Source organism: Tasmannia lanceolata, unplaced genomic scaffold, assembly GCF_043159265.1.
Source record: "Tasmannia lanceolata isolate RefF3 unplaced genomic scaffold, GAP_Taslan_0.1 ptg000005l, whole genome shotgun sequence".
NCBI classification, from domain to species: Eukaryota; Viridiplantae; Streptophyta; class Magnoliopsida; order Canellales; family Winteraceae; genus Tasmannia; species Tasmannia lanceolata.
This window is the reverse complement of record NW_027518682.1, coordinates 2,684,983-2,704,052: the sequence shown is the minus strand read 5'-3', so window position 1 is coordinate 2,704,052 and position 19,070 is coordinate 2,684,983. Positions and strand designations below refer to the sequence as shown.

Sequence of the window (19,070 nt, the reverse complement as noted above, 5' to 3'; positions counted from 1 at the left end):
ATCGGGTATAAATTTGCCTACTTACCCGTCCATTTTCCCCTCTTTCACCTCCACAGTTTGAAGAGGATGATCCTATGGAGCTGATTTTTTCGGCACCCCCTATCTATGTCAGGGCCTATCAAATGACCGGTTCGGATCACCCCAAAAATGTGGGCCCACCATGATTTTAGTAGTCACCTCATATAAGCTTATATGAGGGGCCGCTCACAATCACTTTCCCCTATACTTGTATACTATATATAATTGGAAAACTTGTGTCATCCAAGGTTATTGTTTAAGAAAAAAAAACCCAAAAAGTAGCTATGTAAAAAGGAAAAAATCCGACCATCTCAGAATCCAAATCCAGATCCATAAGTCTAACTCATTACAAATGGTTAGACTATAGTTGGATGATCCCAAAGCATTAATCAAATAAGACATTTTAAGAACCCACCAAATGAATCCAGTGTTGATTTGCAGATGATAGCCTTAAAGATGGGACGTGGATCTATTGTGAGACCAAGATCATGTAAGTCTACTCATCAGGGTCCACTAAATAAATGGTTTTGATCACGGATGTATGTTATGTGAGACCTAAGGTTGATCATTAAGATCATATCTTGATAATTATGTTTCAGTTATCTCGCAAATTTAGGGCCTCTTTGAATGCAGCATAAATTGGTCCGGATTAGCAAATTAAGTTATTTTAGTTTAATCTTATTTGCAGATGAGACATTAAGGCCGCTTTAGAAGCCAATAACTGTATTATTTAACATCAACGCCATTTGAATATAAGATTTTGTGCACATAACTTTTTGTAGGGCTGCAACTCAAGTCGGGCGGGTCGGGTTTTGGAGAACCCAACCCTACCCGAGAAATATCTCAGGTCGGGTTTTTTTTCAGAAAACCCACGATTCCCAAACCCGGCCCTACCCATGATAAATCTCGGGTCGGGTTGGGTTGGGTTTTTTCACGTTGATGCAATTTTTTAAGGAAAATTCTTATTTGGCAAAGCAACTCAACTCATAGAAGTAGAAATTACACTTACAGTACACTTGAATCAAACAATGATGTAATTACACTCACATTACACTTGAATCAAACAATGTTGTAATTACAATCAAACAATGTTGAATCGACTCAACTCATAGAAGCAGAAATTACACTCACATACAATAACAGTGGGTGCGTGGGTTTTCACTTTTAACTTTTTAACTAACAATAGAAAAAAAATGTACATACTATAACTTATGTAACTCGGGTCGGGTCGGGTCGGGCCCCTTCAAACCCGGCTCGACCCGAGATTCATGCGGGCTTTTGAATGCTCAACCCGGCTCGACCCGAAACCCGTGAAACCTGAACCCAACCCAGGCTATTTTCGGGTCGGGTCGATGCGGGTCGGGTAAAACCCGGCTCGAGCTGCAGCCCTAACTTTTAGTGGCATCTAATGAGGCCTTAAGTTCTTGGTTCTTAGCGTGGGATCTTCAGTCCCTTCTTATATCCTTTGGTTGAGGCTAGATGGCTAGTACAGTTATAGACTTTGCTTTTTAGATTTAGTTGAATCCCCATGGAATTGAGAAGTTCAATCTCGTCTCAACATAGGCCCCAATCTACTTTAACCTAATCAAAATTTATTCAAATAACTTTTCTTGTTCCTGTGAATTTTTATTTTTTTATTTTTTTTGGTTTGCTTTCACCTCTTATTTCTTTTCTATTTATTTTGGAAGGTGTAGTTAACTTCTATGATTTTTCTCTGAATAAAATAAGTTTGATCTTGTCTTGTAGCGTAGATATTTTTGTCATCTTGTAGGATTGGAGATAATATTTGTATCTTGATGCAGGACGGGAGATTTCATTGAAATGAAAATTTTCTTCTCTTTTTGTCTACCAAGACTTTGATGTCTAATTATTAAGCTATGATGTATATTTCAGTTGCGAGACTTTGGATTCATTTAATTTTATTCTAACATATACACGGACACTATTCTAACATAGGAAAAATTGCCGCTAGGGGACACTAAAATACAATAATTGTGAACGAGGGACACACTTTTGAAAAATTGTTAGAGAGGGATGAAATTGGGGTTATCAACTCTCTAAAAGGGGGTTATCAACCCTCTTTAACAATTTTTCAAAATTGTGTCCCTGTTCACAATTCTTGTATTTTGGTTTCCCCCATTGGCAATTTTTCCTCTAACATATATACACAGACATGCACTCACGTACATACATAATTGGCTGCTGAGAGTTCTTTGGTAATTGTGATAGCCATTGACACCTGGTTAAATAATAAAAGACAACTTCAGCTCTTATTAATTATTGAAAAGTGGTAGTGGGAATATCAACTGCGTATAATAGGAGGGAAATGAGAAAAGGGGATTGATTGTCCCCTATTTTGTTGGCGATTATTGAAGATGCCTGAAGTAAATTGATTTCTAAATCCAAAGAAAGGATTTGATTAATAAGGTTATTGTTCCGAGTGGGCTTGCCTCGGTATGAGACTAGGTGAGACCTAGCCTGGTATGAGACAGGTTAAAAGGGCCTAGCCTAACACGTTCCGTCAAACATGGAGCTTTTGGCCTATTGGTTAGTTACAATAAAGAATTGTTCTTAATATCTCTATTTCTCATCTCCAACAAAGAAAAAGAAAAAGAAAAAAAGAAGATATTGCACAGACCTACCGTCATGTTTGTATGTGATGGTTTGTGGGTCTTGTTCACCATCACATGTCCTGGTCCCTTGATTAAGCCTTGCAAAAAAACATCATTTTGAGTTGGGTTTTCGTTAAATTGAACTCCGCTTGCATTTTGCTGAAGATTAATCGAATTCCGCCCAAATTTGACTGGCTTGATAGAACTCGGACCTGAATTCCTAAAATTGCACACCTCACTGTACTTCCGAAGTTGTGTTTACTTAGTTTGATTTTCGTCTGTTGATCACAATAAGTTTGTGTGTGTCTGTGTTTTCTTTGATGATAAAGACGAAGATACTTACAAACAGTAGTATTAATCACATAGACACTAAGACACAATCTCAGTCCACAAAATAAGGATGGGTCCACCATTCCAAACAGAACTATGATTAGACTCCTTTGCTGTAATAAGCTAATTTGGATCATCTGGATTGGTGTAATTTGTGGGCCATGCTGCGTCAGTGGCTTCCAATGGCTCCCAGGTGGGACCCGCATAGATTTGACTGGGACTCCAATTGCAGTGAGAATGTGGGTCAACATAGCAAAACTTTTGTGTGAGATAGAGGAGGACATTAGCTTTTCCTTTTGTCATGGAGCAAACATTATTCGTAGATAGAAGAAGAACGATATAGCGATTCCATTTGGGCCCACTCTAGCTTTATGTCCATGACTCGATGCGGACACACTCGTCAAATCAAACAGTCGGCAGTCGCATGCACGCACGTGACCATGATCACAGTGGGCCCCATAATCACGTGATACTTCTTAAACTAAGTAAATGTGAAGAATTTGAGGAGGAGGCAGAGAAGTAAGGATGTGGGAAGGAGAAATGGACCCGCGCCGCGAGTGCACCCTCAGGTGTGATCTCCAATAATCTCTTAAGTGGATAAGCGAGATGACTCACTTGAGTGCTTATCAAATAATCCTAACCAACTGATGGAATTAAGGACTCATTTATCGATTAAAGCTCGGTCGATCATAAGTCAAATTTCCGATCGAACACTCAATTTCGTGTCCCTATCACCAGGGGCGATGCCAGAAATTTTGCACAAGGGGGACAAAAATTATAGTAATTTTCTTTTCTCCAAACAAATGAAAGCAATGTTATAATTTCCAAAAAAACCCTCATATATATTCCATCACCAACATACATTGAGGTAAACAAAAATGACATCTTACAATTTTAGAATGCAAAACCTAATAACATGACCCATAAGAAAATTTTATAGGCTTCCTCGACGTGGTCTCATTTTTTGGAAACGACACATGATTGTCTCATCATCGATGTTATCAAAAATAGCCTTCTCAACATATGAAATCAAGCAATCAGTTATAAATTGATCCGACATTCTACTGCGTAATCGATTCTTCAAGATCTTCATGGCAGAAAAGGCCCTCTCAACGGTTGCAGTTGCAATTGGTAAGATTAGTACCAATGTGATGAGCTTGTAAACAAGTGGATACAAGGCATGCTTTCCCTTCTCAACCATTTCCTTTCAAATTCACAAAGTGAGTATTGGACCTCATATCAAGAATATATGTTTCAAGTTGGTTGTTTAATTCTTTTGTAGAATCCTGAACTTCTGGAAATTCTTTTAGATAAAACTTAGAGAGTCGAATCAACTTCTCTTTATCAAATGCAGAAAATGAATCACTTGGATTCAAACATGCCACACATAAAAGCAACTATGTATTTGCTTCATTGAAACGACTATTGAGCTCTTGAAGTTACAAGTCTATAACTTGAAAAAACAACTCAACTTGAAAATGGTGCAAGATCGTTCTTTTCTCTACATGCCATCGCACTCTTCCGGGAACAACATAAGTATCAACCATATTAGGGACTTCTATGTCATGTTTGGCACAAAATGAAGAAATGTCATCTAACAAAGAATTCGATCCATTGTCTCACATCAATTGTAGCCGTTGTTTTGATATTCTCACTAATATCTTGTTTTGATATTCTCACTAATATCATGGCATTCACAATATCTTGATCATTCCTTTGCAATGCTTGTGACAATTCATTTGTAATTTCCAATAAACTTATCATCAAATGAAGGAAAAATGCGAATTCAAAAGTTTGCAATGATTTCAAGAGATTATGTGCTTCATGTCTTTGATCTGAACTTAAATTTATATCCTTGACAATAAGATCAAGTACATCAATAATAGAGGAAAACATATATTCCAAACTAACCAGTGTTCTATAGTGTGAGCTCCAACGTGTATCCCCCGCACGTTTGAGTGTGGTCTCTTGATTAAGTCCTTGTCCATTTGAAAGCTCACCATTTTCAAATGCTTCCTTAATTTTGGCAAGTTGAATCTCTTGAAGAATATCATGGCGCTTACAAGAACCCCCCACCACATTTACTACATTTGTAACTAAAAAAAAGAGATCGGAGAAGTTCATATTTTTCTTTGCAACACCAACTAATGCCAACTGTAATTGATGAGCAAAACAATGAACATAGTAAGCATATTCATTCTCCTTCAAGATTAGTGCTTTCAGACCATTAAACTCCTCTTGCATATTACCTGCCCCATCATATCCTTGACCATGAAGTCTCGATATGCTCAATTTATGCTTGGCCAATAATGCTTCAATTTCTTCCTTAAGGGATGTAGCAGTGGTGTTGGGAACGTGAGTAATACCTCACAAACGCTCAACCACATGCTCAAGTTTATCTACATAACGTATAACTACGGCCATTTGCTCTTTTAAAATATTTTTCCATACCTAAAAAAAACAAAGAAGAAAGACAAAGAACTTTTATCACTATATCACAAAAATATTTAATTATCAATACTCCATAACTGAAACAATTTCCTATTTCTACTCCAAGACCCGGACAAACGTATAACAGATTGACAGATAAGATTAAAATTAAACTGAAATGCCAAGATCATTTTAACCCCTTCAACCCTATCCATTCACAAAAAGAAACAAGAGAAAAACAAATGCAATTCCTTAAGCAAAATGGCTTAAACAAAAAAAAAAACCCACATGAAAATTACACACAAGTCTCACAAAATTGCACTTTTGGGTTATAAAGACCCCAATTCTAGGCTGAAATCAGGTGTCAAGATCATTTTAATCCTTCCACCCCTCTCCATTCCGAAAAAGAAGAAAGAAAAAAACAAATACAATTCCTAAAGCTCAATGGCTTAACAAAAAACAACCCACATGAAAATTACACACAAGTCTCACAAAATTGCACTTTGGATGCAAAATTGCAAATGTGCAATTCTCACAAATTGCACCCAATTGGATTAAACAGCCGAAATCAGACAAGATTATTTGTCAAAAATCAGGAAATAAACATGAGACCAGAAAAGCACAAAACAGTAAAACTAGCCCTAGCATCTTATTTTCCATTTTTGCTCAAATTCCATAAAGAAAATCCCTTTCAAATTCAGGAAAAAAAAACAACTTCCCTTACAGATCTCAAAATCAACTCTACAGATATTCTAACAGATAACAACATAAACACCCATACATTTTAGTCTACAAAGAACAGAGCAAAAAAAAGAAGACAAAATGCCAATGAAACTTTAAGAGAGAGAGAGAGAGAGAGAGAGAGAGAGCAAATAAACCCCACCAAAAAAATGAAACCCAAGCTACAAAAAGAGAGAGAGAGCAGTGAAAGAAAAATCACCTCCGAACCAGTTACGGGCTTCTTCATTGCGTCATCTAGGGTTTCAAATTTCAAAGATATTAAAGCAATAAAGCTAGGGTTCGAAAGATAAGAAAAGGCATTGAAAGATAAAACATTTGTTTTTTTTTTTTTTGGGGGGGGGGGGGGGGTGAGGGGGTGGGTTTAACCGTTGCTGACAAGTGGGACCCAGCCAAAAATCGCAGACGCAAAAAATGCAGCCCAAATTCACTAAACTGTCTTTTTCGGTTTATTTACGATTATGCCACTATCCCGATTTTTTTTTCCAAAAAAATAAGGGGGGCAATTGTCCCCCTTAATTTTCAAGTGCCGTCGCCCCTGCCTATCACTATAATTGATTTCCTATTATGGTAATTTTTTTCCCAAAATACTAGCTAATATATTACATGCAAATTGGCTCAACCAATCCAAAAAAAAAAAAAAGACAAAACTGTCCAACAAACTCTGAAAGATGGTTAAAAGCATACGTGAGAAGGTGAGTTAGTGCCTATTATCAAAACATGCTTGTGCCGATCGATATTATTTGCCTAATTACATAAGGGAATATAGTCCTTGCCAAACAATTCTTAGTGCCCGTTATATATTCATTGATTGATTTAGTGACTTCCCAGTTCATTAATTTTTTCGGTAGGTAAGCTGGGGTTGAACCCATGACCTCAAGCCTCAACCATTGAGCATGATGATTACATCCAGGTTTGGGGAATGGATGGAATTGTTAATGGGTTGTCTATTTATATTATTTAATGTGTGTAGACATTGTGCAAAAGGTGCATGCATGGAACAGTAAGTAACAAGGGGAATGGCTCATCGCCTCTATATATTCGAAAACAACCCATCGCCTCTATATATTCGAAAACGACCGCCACTTTGGTTTTATAACTCTATTTCATGACAGCTATGAAAGACGTGAAAACTAGTACTCAGTGGAGGAGCCAGGAATTTTCACTTGCGGGGGCCAGGACTAATTTACACTTGCCCGCATTGGTCATTGCGGGGGGGCGTGGTCACTAAACTTGCTAAGAATGCATGTACAGCTGAAAACCATAATAGAGATTTTGCAAGTCATTGGGAGCCATGGCCCCCTCACGCTATATGTGCCTCCGCCCCTGCTTATAACCAAGCCCGTGGCACACGAGAAACCGATTTTAACATTGGGAACGAACTAGAAACCCTGATCTGATCTGGAGCCAACATTTTTGTTGGTCTTATGTTACATTGAAGTGAATCGTAAGTAGAAATTTGCAGATCCAATGAACTTCACTGCATGGAACAATGGAAAGGGGAGGGAAGGGCAATGAATGGAGGGTGAGGTCCAGTTTCATCGCCGTTATATTCGTCGAAAACGACCCACCTCTTTGTTTTTATATTACTATTTAGTCACAGCCACGAAATATGTGAAAACACTAACCCAAAACCATGGCTTCCTTTCCCTTTTTTTGGTTGGGGCCGCGGTTTCCGTAGGAAGTACAAGATTTTCTTCTGGGCCCTTATTCTTCCACTTTATTCACAACAATACCACGGGGTCAACTCCGAAATCGAAATGTCCAAAAGTCAGACTACGTTTTACAGGATTTGCTAGGCAATTTCGCGGAGAGACATTTTGTGGGTCACTTTTTCGGAAGAGAACAGCCACCTCAGATGTATAGATGAATAAGACAAAATCAGTTACGAGGTGGCTGTTCTATCATGCAAAATTGATCCTCAAAATAGCTCTCCACGGAATTTACTAGCAAATTCCATGAGAATAAAAATCCGCCCACCCACATGATATTTGCAAGAATTGGGGTCTACAATTCGTTGGTTTTTTTTTTTCTTTCTTTTGAAGGGGAAATTAAATGATGTGGGCTTGTGAGTTGTGACCACACATAATAGAAGGCACGACCTAGGTGCTGCCCTTCACATTTCATCCAAATATTACACGCAACTAGGAAGGGACACCATATAAAAACTCATAAGAAGATTGTATAATTTATGCTTCCAACCCTCCTATCACTATCTTATAAATAGATGATTAATAATAATAATAAATAGAAAAGCTTCTTATTTCTGAAGCCTTAGGGGATAATTAAAATCCATTTCTTAAGTTAACCCTCTACTACAATTAGGCTCCTCTCTATTAATAATCTTTACTCCTATTTTTCTTAAAATCTCTCTCAAGTCCAAAACCCCAACTCCCTCTCTCTCCCTTTGGACGTTTTGAATTAGAGGAAGCAAAATATTATCGAGAGGATTGTTTACATTATATTATATACTTAAATTGGCATTTATAAAACATGAGGAAGTCTAAACTGAAGGGAACCCATGCAAAAAAGAGGTGAAAGGGCTCCCCCATTGGCTGCACATCACCATAATGTTTGACTTTTCAGCAGTTATTACTGCATGATGGTGATGTGTAGCCAATAGGAGAGCTCTTTCACCTCTTTTTTGTAAGGGCTCCCTTCAGTCTAGAATTTCTCTCATAACATTATTTACAATTGTTCCCTTAAAAAATAAAAAATAAAAATTCAAGGTTGAATTCTTCTCTTCAATGCTACTGTATGAATTCTTCATTTTAATTGAAAAATATATTAAGTCACCTTTTGAATTCTTCTTAGGATTTGCTATCGTCCATCACAGAAGGCATTTGCGGATGGCCTGTTGCATGTGAGAGCAGCCACAGAAGCTCACTTTTCAGCAAATTTTGTCTTCATTCACGAGGTGCTGCCCGCATGCAACAGCCCATCCGCGAAATGCCTTGTGCAATGTACGCAAATCTCTTTGTTTAATAACGATTGCACGTGCGTTTTAATTAGTAATCGTAAAGCAAAACACATAGTTTAGCAAGCACCTTTTCGTCATTTCGCCTCGAAATAGATCTCAAGCTAACCATCAAACGAAACCACGGATATTATTCTTTTTTTTTTTTAAAGAACGAACGTTTGGGATCCAGTGTGACGATCAATTAAACTTCATCCGTATTGTCCACGTGGAGTAATGGAAATGGAGAGTCCACATTTTGGGAAGTAAACGTAAAGAGATGGACGGCGTAGTGCTGTCCAGTCACATGAAATGTTACACGTGTCGAAAGATCAAATGCCGTTACTAACGCCGTCACGATCTTAACAAAAACGAATAGAGGAGTATAAAGGCGGCTTTTTCCTCTCTACCAATCACGGTTTTTCTCGATACGTTCCAACATGGATGGCGTAATACTGCTTAGAAGCGCTTCAGCTCCCATCCGGTCCTCTCCGGTTCTCTGTTCGCCGAAAGCTGCATTTTCCGATCAAGATTCCGGCACCGGAGTCTTTTTTTTCGGAACTAATGGCGCGTGTTCTCCTAGATCAGCCTTGCATTTCGAGAACAAAAAGAAAAGGTTTGTTCCGACGACTCACCGGCGAGCGTTATCGGAATCTGACCTCTTCCGATCAGAAACAGGTAGTTTCAGCTCGTTGCGAAGCTTGAGCAGGAGGTTTTCTACTGTAACAGAGGAGGATGATCTCTTGAAAGAGTGTTCAGATCTGGAAAGAGAATCACACGAGACCTTAGATCTGAAGAGAGGAACGTTGAGTCTGATCAGCAAGGGGTTGGATCTTGGAATTTCAGATCAGGTTGCTGGAATTTGTACTGGAAGTGAGGTTTTTACAGAGGAAGTAGAGTTCTCGGATGGTGGAGTGGGAAATGGTAGGAAAGTCGGAGGTGGAAAAGGCGGAGGTAGCGGCGGGAACGAATCTTTTACCGGCGGGGGAGCAGATCAGAACAGGATCGAAGCATATTATCAGGAGATGTTGAAGGCAAACCCTGGAGATCCTCTTCTTCTAAGGAACTACGGAAAGTTCTTGCACGAGGTAATTTTTTTTCTCATTTCCTTGTATTTGAATAGAATTATCGTGTTAATTTCTCCATCACATGCCTCTCTCTCTCTCTCTTAATAATTTTTTTTTGTTGCTTTACTTAGAAATTCGAGGTTTCTGTTGTGAATTTGTTTGATGAATATTTTTTTTTTTTTTTAATGTGAAGGTTGAGAAGGATTTGGTGAGAGCCGAAGAGTATTACGGGAGAGCGATTCTGGCGAATCCTGGGGATGGGGAGGTTTTGTCTCTCTATGGCAAGGTGATATGGGAGGCAGAAAGGGATAGTGAAAGAGCCGAAGGTTACTTTGATCAGGCCATCAAAGCCTCTCCTGATGACTGGTAAATTTCCCTCCCTTATTTCTCTCCATTTTAAAAGAAATGACGTACTTTTCCCTCCAAAGGACTCTATTTTTTGATCGAAAATTGACTGTGTAATCTTCTTCAACTGCCCACCATTTAAAATGAGATTTTTTTTTCTCGTCGACCTTATCTATCGGGTTTTCTTACTGCGGGAATCACGAAGAATCGTGTTCCTCTGTTTATCGCTGCACGCCACTTTCAGCACACGTTAGGTATTTTTCATTTATCGGTTCAAAAAAAGGGAATAATTAGTCCCGTGGCTTTATCGTAGTTTTCTTTGAAAACATGTCCTACTACTAGTTCCAGTTAGCTAGTTTCACATTTTTTGCACCCTGCATGTTAGCAAGGTTTTAAATTTCGGTTTCCGGGTATATTTCGGTCCCCACCGGAACTTTTCGGCTGAAATTTGGTAAAGAATTAAAAAACTAAAATTTTTCTGAAATTTTGTAGTCGATTTCAGATTTTGGTCGTTTCGATTTCGGTCTCAGACCGGATTTCGGACGAAATTTAAAACCTTGCCTGTTGTTAGTCAACTGTTGTACACTGGTGTGGATGGACGATGAATATGGAAAGATCATAACCGTGTGATTCGTGTCATGAGCATTGCCCATCAGCAGGGCAGGAAAAATGAATGGTTTTGATTATTAAATTGGACGGCTCCACTTAGTTTCTTGCAGCTCTAAAAATGGACACAAATGGGAATTTAATTACATTTTTTTTCTTCTGATTTTCTCCATTTTCTATTTTTATTAAACGAATTTGTTTGGATTGTGAATGATGCAGCTACGTGCTTGGATCATATGCTAATTTCCTTTGGGATGCGGAAGAGGCCGAAGAAGAAGAGGAGAAACTATTGGGATCGAAACCCTCCACTTTGGTTAAGGAATTTTGAGTGCCCCTACCTCTCTCTCTCTCTCGGTTTCTCACTGTACTTTTTACCTTATATCATCTAATATTATTCTATACTAAGATTTAAAGTAACCCAATAAGCAGGAGAGGATGGAAGATGTGCCGAGTTTGTTAGGTTGTACAGTAATTTCCTTTTCTTTCTAATGGACTTTTTCATCTTTTATTCTGAGTAAAAACGAGATTTTAATTCCTGGGTGTGATTCTAATTACTATTGAAAGGACGACTATAAAAGAAAAGATACAAAAATAAAAATAAAAATGGGGAGATGGCCTGAGAAAGTAGAGGGGTGATAATGGATATCTGCCACAAATATCCATGTGTAGAGATGCTGAAAATGGGATGAAAATAATACTTCCCATATATCATAAGACTAAAAATCTAATGTTGATGTATTGCATTGCAGACAACAATTTTTGCCATGTTGCGAATTATCCCAGGATTTTCTGGTTCCTAAGTTGCTTGTCATTCTCATTTTCCACTGACTCCATGTCCCTCGTTCAGAGTAAGCCATACAGAAGATACTTTCCACTCCAAAGAAGAAGAAAAAATACTAGTCTATGTTTCAATTTCAATGGATTGACTCTGATCTGGAGAGTAATTGAAGAATTATATAGACATGACGTGTGAAGTTTAATGATATGATTATGAAGTAATCAAAACTCCTTTCTAACATTGAGCAGCATTTAACAGAATGAATATAGTGTTATGGCGAGAAGCGAATCAGCTATCGCCACTAACTTCAAACCGACATCCAGCACTGGCTTGGGAACACATCTGAACAAATTCAGGAACTTCAGCTTCAGTAATACGATATTTTTGCGAGCTGGGGTGAAGCTGCACTTGTTTATTTTAACGCTGATCTGTACAGACATTTTGTAAAGCCTGATTCATCACCAAGCGCCTATGTCTTGCTCTTGGTCATTAACGTTGGGGTCACAGAAACAACCCCAATGAGGAAAAGTGTCGCAATCGACTGGAAATCATAAAGGTCGTCTAAAGACCTCAATTCTCCAAGAGCTATTCCAGCCTGCATGAATTCAAAAAGAATATTAACCACCGTCTTGTGAACCCTTCTTGTTAATAATAACATAAAAAAACGCAGAAACTATCTATGACAAGAGCATAGAAAGAGCTTTGAGAAACCCATACCCTGACAGTGATGTAAGCTGCCGGAATGATTCCAATGATGGTTGCTAGGAAGAAAATAGGGTAAGGCACATCTACTATTGGTGAAGCTACATTGATGAAGGTGTTGGGCAAAGTTGGGGTCACTCTCAGGAAAAGCATGTAATTCAACAGCTTCTCTCTTCTTTTAGCCACCTGAAAGAAAATGAGTGAAGACCACAGTTCTCACAGTTAAAATATAGAAGCAGCTAGAAGAAAGTAATTAAGTAAAAAAATATTTAATTTATGCTCTTTCTGTCTAAATCCAATTGAAATTGAGCGGAAGGTTTCTGGTCAAACCAAGATTCCAAAATTGATTAGAATTCAAAGCCCGTCCAAATAACATTAATTGATGACGATGAATTTTATTGTTATCAGCACTACTGTATTTTGATGAGGGCACTCCACACTTTATTAAAAGTACGGTATGGCCCGCACCATAGGATGATCCAAACCGTCCGTTAGATGGGCCACAGCCTAAATAGGTTGTGCCCCAAAAATTATTTCCATAGGTTGATCCTAACCCTCCGATCTATAGATGGTTAGGGTCAACCCTCCAACATTCAGATAGGAGGGTTAGGATCAACCTATGGAAATGATTTTTGGGGCACAACCTATTTAGGCTGTGGCCCATCTAATGGATGCTTTGAATCATACTATGGTGCGGACCATACTGTACTTTTAATAAAGTGAGGAGTGCCCTCAACAAAACACAGTAGTGCTGGTAACATTCCCCTTTATAAATTCCCATGCAAAGATGTATGTAAAATGTCCTAATCGGTTCTCAACACATTTAAATCTTCCAATATGGTCTGCAAAGACAATCTCCCAGCTACAATATTCTAGAACTAGTTTGTGCAATTGCAGAGTGGCAATATATCTAGTATATTTTTTCCTTATATGATCACTTTATTTTATGCTTGACAAGAACTAACATAAACCTTTCCTGTATCAAATCAATCCAATCTAAAACCCATTCTACTTAGACAATGATGCATAAAAGCTGACTGTCGTTTACCCTTCAATTTTAATAGCTTAGCAATTAACTGCCAGGGTTCTGTATGCTGATTACTCTGGAACACAATTATTCTGAACATTATCAGTAGACTAGGAGATGAAGTAGTTTATTGACTTTATTCACCTGGGCTTGGAAGAAACTAAGCTTGTCCGGCCATAATGAAAAAACCAGGGGCCGCCCTATCAGTTTTGACAGGAAATAGCAGGAAGATGCACCGGCAGTGGCAGCAAAGACCACCAAAGCCACACCTTTGAAGACTCCGAAAAGAGCTCCAGCAAGTAGCGACATGAAAACAGTTCCTGGAATCATGAAAGTTTGCATGAAAATATAGAGGGCACAATAGCCCACCAGGACTTGAATGGTGTAGTCGCTAGTGTAGCTCTCCAGATGATCCCTACAAAGAGAGCACTTGGAAAAGTTAGCAGTTTACGTTTGCCCACGATTACAAAGAACGTGGGCTCCAAAATTCAGTATCAAAACAACTGCGAAATCCAATGAAGGGTGCAGCACTCTGAGAGGGAAGGGGAAGAGAATGAAGATAACTGGGAGATTTTTTTTTTTTTAAAGGTAACTTTATTAATCCAGTGTAGAAAAAGGAGGGGAGAAGACAAGATGTCTCCTACACAGAAAGGCCATTCAGCCCGAGTACATATAAGGAGCAGAACAGATTTTAACTACCCAGCCCCAACGCCCATTACAGATAACTGGGACATCTTGCCCAAATATGATATTTTGTCAGCTGTGACAAAGCCAGTCAGCCAAGTCGGGCAAGGTAAATGCTAGGAAGAAAAGTAATACTTTATGAAACATATTTGGACTTCTACTCACTTATAACTACATATCATAATTGACGAAAGCATGGCCATCCTGTACAGATTAACTGAACTTCCAAGCATGCCTTGGTATCTTTAACAAAATAAGTTGATAGAGTTGAAATACATAGCAAACAATGCCTTCGTGTGATTTTCCCCCTTTTCCCCAGCAAAGCAACCATTTGGTAAAGTAATGATAGAATAAATAAAGTTACATGATTCTACATCCAAAAAATACCATGTTATTATTTAATCCAATCAGGTGGGTATTTTCTCCTAGGCCAAAAATGAATTTTCCAAGGCTCAAATTTCTGGTCATTTAATAAAATAGGTAAAGGTATATGTATCACAGATAACTCCATCACATTAGTAAAGAGGGGGTTATCTAAATTCTAAAGCACATTTAATACACCTATTTTCTAGAGCTGGTTGCCTGAGGCACTTGCAGTCACTGATTAAAGCATGATGAAGGCCAAGATGCACATGGAAATTGTTACTTCGCTTCAATTGGACCCTTCGTTTATTTTATAGAACAGGTGATGGATTTACATGGACTTCTAGGTGCAGATCCAAGATTGCAGAGAGCCATGACAAATCTTAAGCTTTCCTATATGAAGACTGATCTTTCATTCTGCATGCTCGTGCAGTACCTTGTATCCAAACAGTACGTGCATGCAGTTCCATTCTTCCTCAAAAAATTTCTTAAGAGTCCAATAAGCAAAAAAAAAAAAAAAAAGTAAAAAACATTGGAACAGTGATATTTAGAACTCAATCCACAGATACACCTGCCAGAAGAACAGGTAGTGAACAGGACGTGTGCCTCTGACCAATTTCACAGAGAAATCAGCATGCAAACACTGTAAACTCCCTGTTAGAAGACTCTGTTTTCTTTACTTCAACCTCTACAAAATGAAGCTGAAATTTGGAAAAGTCTTAATTTCATGAGAAAGTATTTTTAAATTTTCAGGAGAAAGTACTACAGAATTTCGCGTGCAAATGAAGGCCATCAATCACAAGTTGAGAAATAAATTAAAGACCCAAAATACCGAAATGTTTTTTCTACAGAAATGACTTAACCATGGTATGTAAAACCACCAATCTAGCCTGATTTTATAGTCCAGTATCATAATTAATTCTGCTTTTTACGCAATGCACTATATTAGAAACTCCTGAAACCCTAGACTACTATCTTTGTAAAGGAGTCAAGGTTTGATCTTCTTAACCACTTATCCATTTAACACCTTCCCGCTTCTACAATCCACACACAACCCTAGCCTTGCCTACTGTGTGGTCATTCCAGTCAAATGCTCCATTGTTGGATATTTTCAAAATATTTTTTTAATAGTAAAATGAGTTTTTTTTTTCCAAAGACACTTTTTTTGTGAAATGGTATTTCTACTCAAAAGACGCTTTTATTGTGAAAAGACATTTTGATTATTCAAAATACTTATCTTAAATGAAATGATACTTTCATTTGAAAGGGTGCCTTCATTTCTTTTTATCTTTTATAAAAAGGCTTTGGGCCTCATTTTCAAAGACACACTCCCCTTCAAGCCTTCTCTTGTTTTCTCTATGTACGGGCATATTGGCTGCATGAACTTCGGGTGCATCCCTTGATTGTAGCATAGGGATTGTATCCTTGGGACTTATTTCCTGGTAGCCACGTGCATTAAAAAAAAATAGGCGGCCCAGTGCACGAGGCTCCCACCATTTCGGGGTCTGGGGAGGGCTAGATGTACGCAGCCCTTGCTTTGCAGAGAGGCTGTTTTTGTGACTCGAACCCCTGACCACCAGGTCCTGGTAGCCACGTGGATATGGGAGGAAATTAAAATCTTTAAGAGAAAGCCTTAATTGCCTTGCCTTGCCAATCTCCCATTTCTATATCTCTTTCTATTTTCATTTTTTTTTTTGGTTTCTCACTCTCATTATTTGCATATCCACCATTTGATGATTCATCATACCAATTTGTCCCAACATCTATTACTGTGAATCTTCTTACATGCAATTGCATCGGAATTAGGAAATACAAGCCATGCAAAAGACATATGCACTAAAATGCAAAATTCATAGAAATGAGATACTACATTACCCCTCACTCCAAATGTAATCAAGATCTTCAGCAAGGCTAATCGCAAAAATGCAAATTCATCAGACAAAACAACAAGGCGTGAAGGCGAGTCACAAAATGAGAACCATCGGTTGAGACAACAGTGCATGAATGTAAATTCCCTACCTGTTCTATCCCACATATATATAAAACAGAGAACGAAAAACGCACCTTCAATCAAATAGAAAACTCTCAAACAAACCCTAACCCTAAGGCGCCGTTTCGATAAATGGATTTTATAATCCTGGATTTTATATGCTAAACCTAGATTTTAAATGCGTACATAAGGTGTGTTACCACTAATCTTGTAAATTCTAGGTTATAGCTTATAAAATCTAGGTTTTAGCTTGTAATTTCAGGATTCTGCAATCTTGGATTATAAAATCGATGTTTCCCAACAAAAACATCAAACCAAGAGATTCATCAATCGAAAACACAGAAAGATAAAACAAAAAGGAAAAACGGTAAATCATACCGGAGAATTTGAAGATCTTCGAGGTTACGAGGCAGCTTGAGGAAGCTGTAATCGGAGGCAGGCATGGTCAGATAAACGCAGATCAGCCCCAAAACAAACCCTAGAACCACGGTAGAAGCTGCTCCAATCTCCCACAAGGTTAAAGGAAACTTCGATCCTTGTGTTTTTGATTCAGCTCCCTTCTCCATATCCTTCTCCCGTCCTATGAAAAGAAAAACCAGAAAATTCTAGGGCTCAATTCAGCTGCATTCGAATGAGGGAGACGAGAAAAGGGAAAGCCTAATTAGGGTTAGGGGAGGGATTTTTTTCCCCCCTTATTTTCTTCTACTCCACCGTAACCCCCACCACCCCCTATCTTTACTCTGCCTCCCATTCTTCTTCGAATATAAGGAGATTATATTCCCTGCCACGTCAGCCACGAGGACACGTGGACAGCTAGCGCCCCTGGCAATCATTGCAGTAGGAGGGCAATAAGACCATGTGACTCCCGTGTATCCCTCGTGGCCACTGAGACTGATTTTGGCACTTAAAATGACCTAAATATCCCTTTTTTTGTTCTTTAATGCTTAAAGTTAGCAAATTAAAGTACGAACAAGGTTTAGGTATTTACATTGTTGACTAGTGTTGTAAGTAGTCAACAGAGAGGAGATGAGAATTGGATTTGCCTGGAACTTATCTCGTAAAATACTGGAAAGTAGTATTTAGTTGTCAAACTCCAGGAGGCGTGTTTGTGGGTATCATTATCCAGTAAGAGTAAAGAGAGAGAAAAAGCATCATTCCCAAGAAATCCAAGTAAAATCCTACTATTATTGTTGGTTTTGACTTGAATAATATAGAAAGGGGACAAGAGTTACATACGAAGACATTCAATGCTTAACCAGAAGGAATCCCTAGAAGTCTTCAGGGATTTCAACGCTATATTGGCAACGAAACAATAACAAAGAGTTTTGCTAACGTAGCACCCTAAATCCAAGCAAAACTCCTAACCCATCCACACATGTAGAATCAGAGGAATTTTAATAGCCCAATTCTCCATAAGCAAAGTGAGTCATTTGGATTACTGCACCTCTTTGGATAACACTTCAAATTATATGCATGTACTCTTATTTGTATTTAATTTTACATGAAAATATTGATTATAAATCCTTTTCTATATTTCTTAAATTAAATGACTTCCAAAGTGATCTTAGGGTTCAATTTGCAAATGAGATTAACATAAGATAATTTTATTTACAAATAAGGGACAATTTTGGTGGTCTGCAAATATTCTCCAAGTCCACCTAAAAGAAGTAAGACCCAATTATTTGACGATCCAAACTGTTCATTTGTTAGGCCCCACTGTGGGTGGCCGCCTGAGAATTTGCAACATCAGTCTACCTTAATATTTTACGCTTTCAAAACGTTCTAAACAAATATGGATTATTGTCTTTTATTCAGATATCAGGATTTAGAGAATTATGATCTTAAGCATGCCGAATTTTACCTTCATATTATGATCTGTTGATTTTTGTGTAATTACAGCAATCCATATTATGATCTGATTCGCAATATAATTTGGCTTTGAGCATATGGACATTATAAACTGCTCGTTGATACAGTTATAGTTAGGCACTTGATCCATCCATATCAATTTGTTTTACGTATAAAAATATTAGTTTAATATTTGACACATTGAGCTTAAATTAATTTTCTGTATTTTTATCTCTATAAATAATGGCAAATGATATAAACAAAGCCAGTTTTGCCAACGAGTGCCCTAAGGGCACCTAATGAATTCACAGAAAATGAGTATATTTATCAAACAGTGTGTAAAATGATTGGAAAATATTATTCCCAATGCACCTTAACGGGTGCCCTTAGGGCACTCGTTACCAAAACCCTACATCCATTTTTCCGTCGAAAGGAACTAAGCAAGTAAATATTACTACACTTATTAAATATTTACTCGCTCAGTTCCTTTCGACGGAAAAATGGATGTAAAATTTGTTTTATGTTCAATTTTAGTTTTTTAAAACCTAAAACAAATTTCCTCTTCATTTTTATGTC

At 38.0% G+C, this 19,070-nt stretch overlaps 3 protein-coding genes across 3 annotated transcripts; 1 reads left to right on the top strand and 2 right to left on the bottom strand.

Annotated features, from left to right (window-relative positions):
- Nucleotides 1–4,550: 4,550 nt before the first annotated feature.
- Nucleotides 4,551–5,204, bottom strand: LOC143876892 (uncharacterized). Its single transcript, XM_077378572.1, has one exon. It carries the CDS (start codon nt 5,202–5,204, stop codon nt 4,551–4,553), a length of 654 nt encoding a protein of 217 aa, XP_077234687.1.
- A 4,284-nt stretch (nt 5,205–9,488) lies between these two features.
- On the top strand, nt 9,489–11,636 carry LOC143877092 (uncharacterized). The gene is made up of 3 exons (XM_077378852.1): nt 9,489–10,172; nt 10,345–10,517; nt 11,322–11,636. The coding sequence occupies exons 1-3, from the start codon at nt 9,525–9,527 to the stop codon at nt 11,428–11,430; spliced, it is 930 nt and encodes a 309-aa protein (XP_077234967.1). The 5' UTR covers nt 9,489–9,524; the 3' UTR covers nt 11,431–11,636.
- Nucleotides 11,637–11,987: 351 nt separating this feature from the next.
- On the bottom strand, nt 11,988–17,380 carry LOC143877093 (putative membrane protein At4g09580). Its single transcript, XM_077378853.1, has 4 exons — nt 17,025–17,380; nt 13,754–14,024; nt 12,598–12,768; nt 11,988–12,475 (listed from the first exon to the last, which is right to left on the bottom strand). The coding sequence occupies exons 1-4, from the start codon at nt 17,210–17,212 to the stop codon at nt 12,350–12,352; spliced, it is 756 nt and encodes a 251-aa protein (XP_077234968.1). The 5' UTR covers nt 17,213–17,380; the 3' UTR covers nt 11,988–12,349.
- Between the last annotated feature and the right edge of the window lie 1,690 nt (nt 17,381–19,070).

Excerpts from the sequence above, each read along its gene's own strand:
- LOC143876892 (XM_077378572.1), bottom strand. The coding sequence starts at position 5,204 with ATGCAAGAGGAGTTTAATGGTCTGAAAGCACTAATCTTGAAGGAGAAT.
- LOC143877092 (XM_077378852.1), top strand. The coding sequence starts at position 9,525 with ATGGATGGCGTAATACTGCTTAGAAGCGCTTCAGCTCCCATCCGGTCC. Across the intron at positions 10,173-10,344 it reads ACGGAAAGTTCTTGCACGAG|GTTGAGAAGGATTTGGTGAG; the intron begins GTAATTTTTTTT and ends TTTAATGTGAAG. Across the intron at positions 10,518-11,321 it reads AAAGCCTCTCCTGATGACTG|CTACGTGCTTGGATCATATG; the intron begins GTAAATTTCCCT and ends TGAATGATGCAG.
- LOC143877093 (XM_077378853.1), bottom strand. The coding sequence starts at position 17,212 with ATGGAGAAGGGAGCTGAATCAAAAACACAAGGATCGAAGTTTCCTTTA. Across the intron at positions 14,025-17,024 it reads GAAGATCTTCAAATTCTCCG|GGATCATCTGGAGAGCTACA; the intron begins GTATGATTTACC and ends CTCTCTTTGTAG. Across the intron at positions 12,476-12,597 it reads CAGCTTACATCACTGTCAGG|GCTGGAATAGCTCTTGGAGA; the intron begins GTATGGGTTTCT and ends GAATTCATGCAG.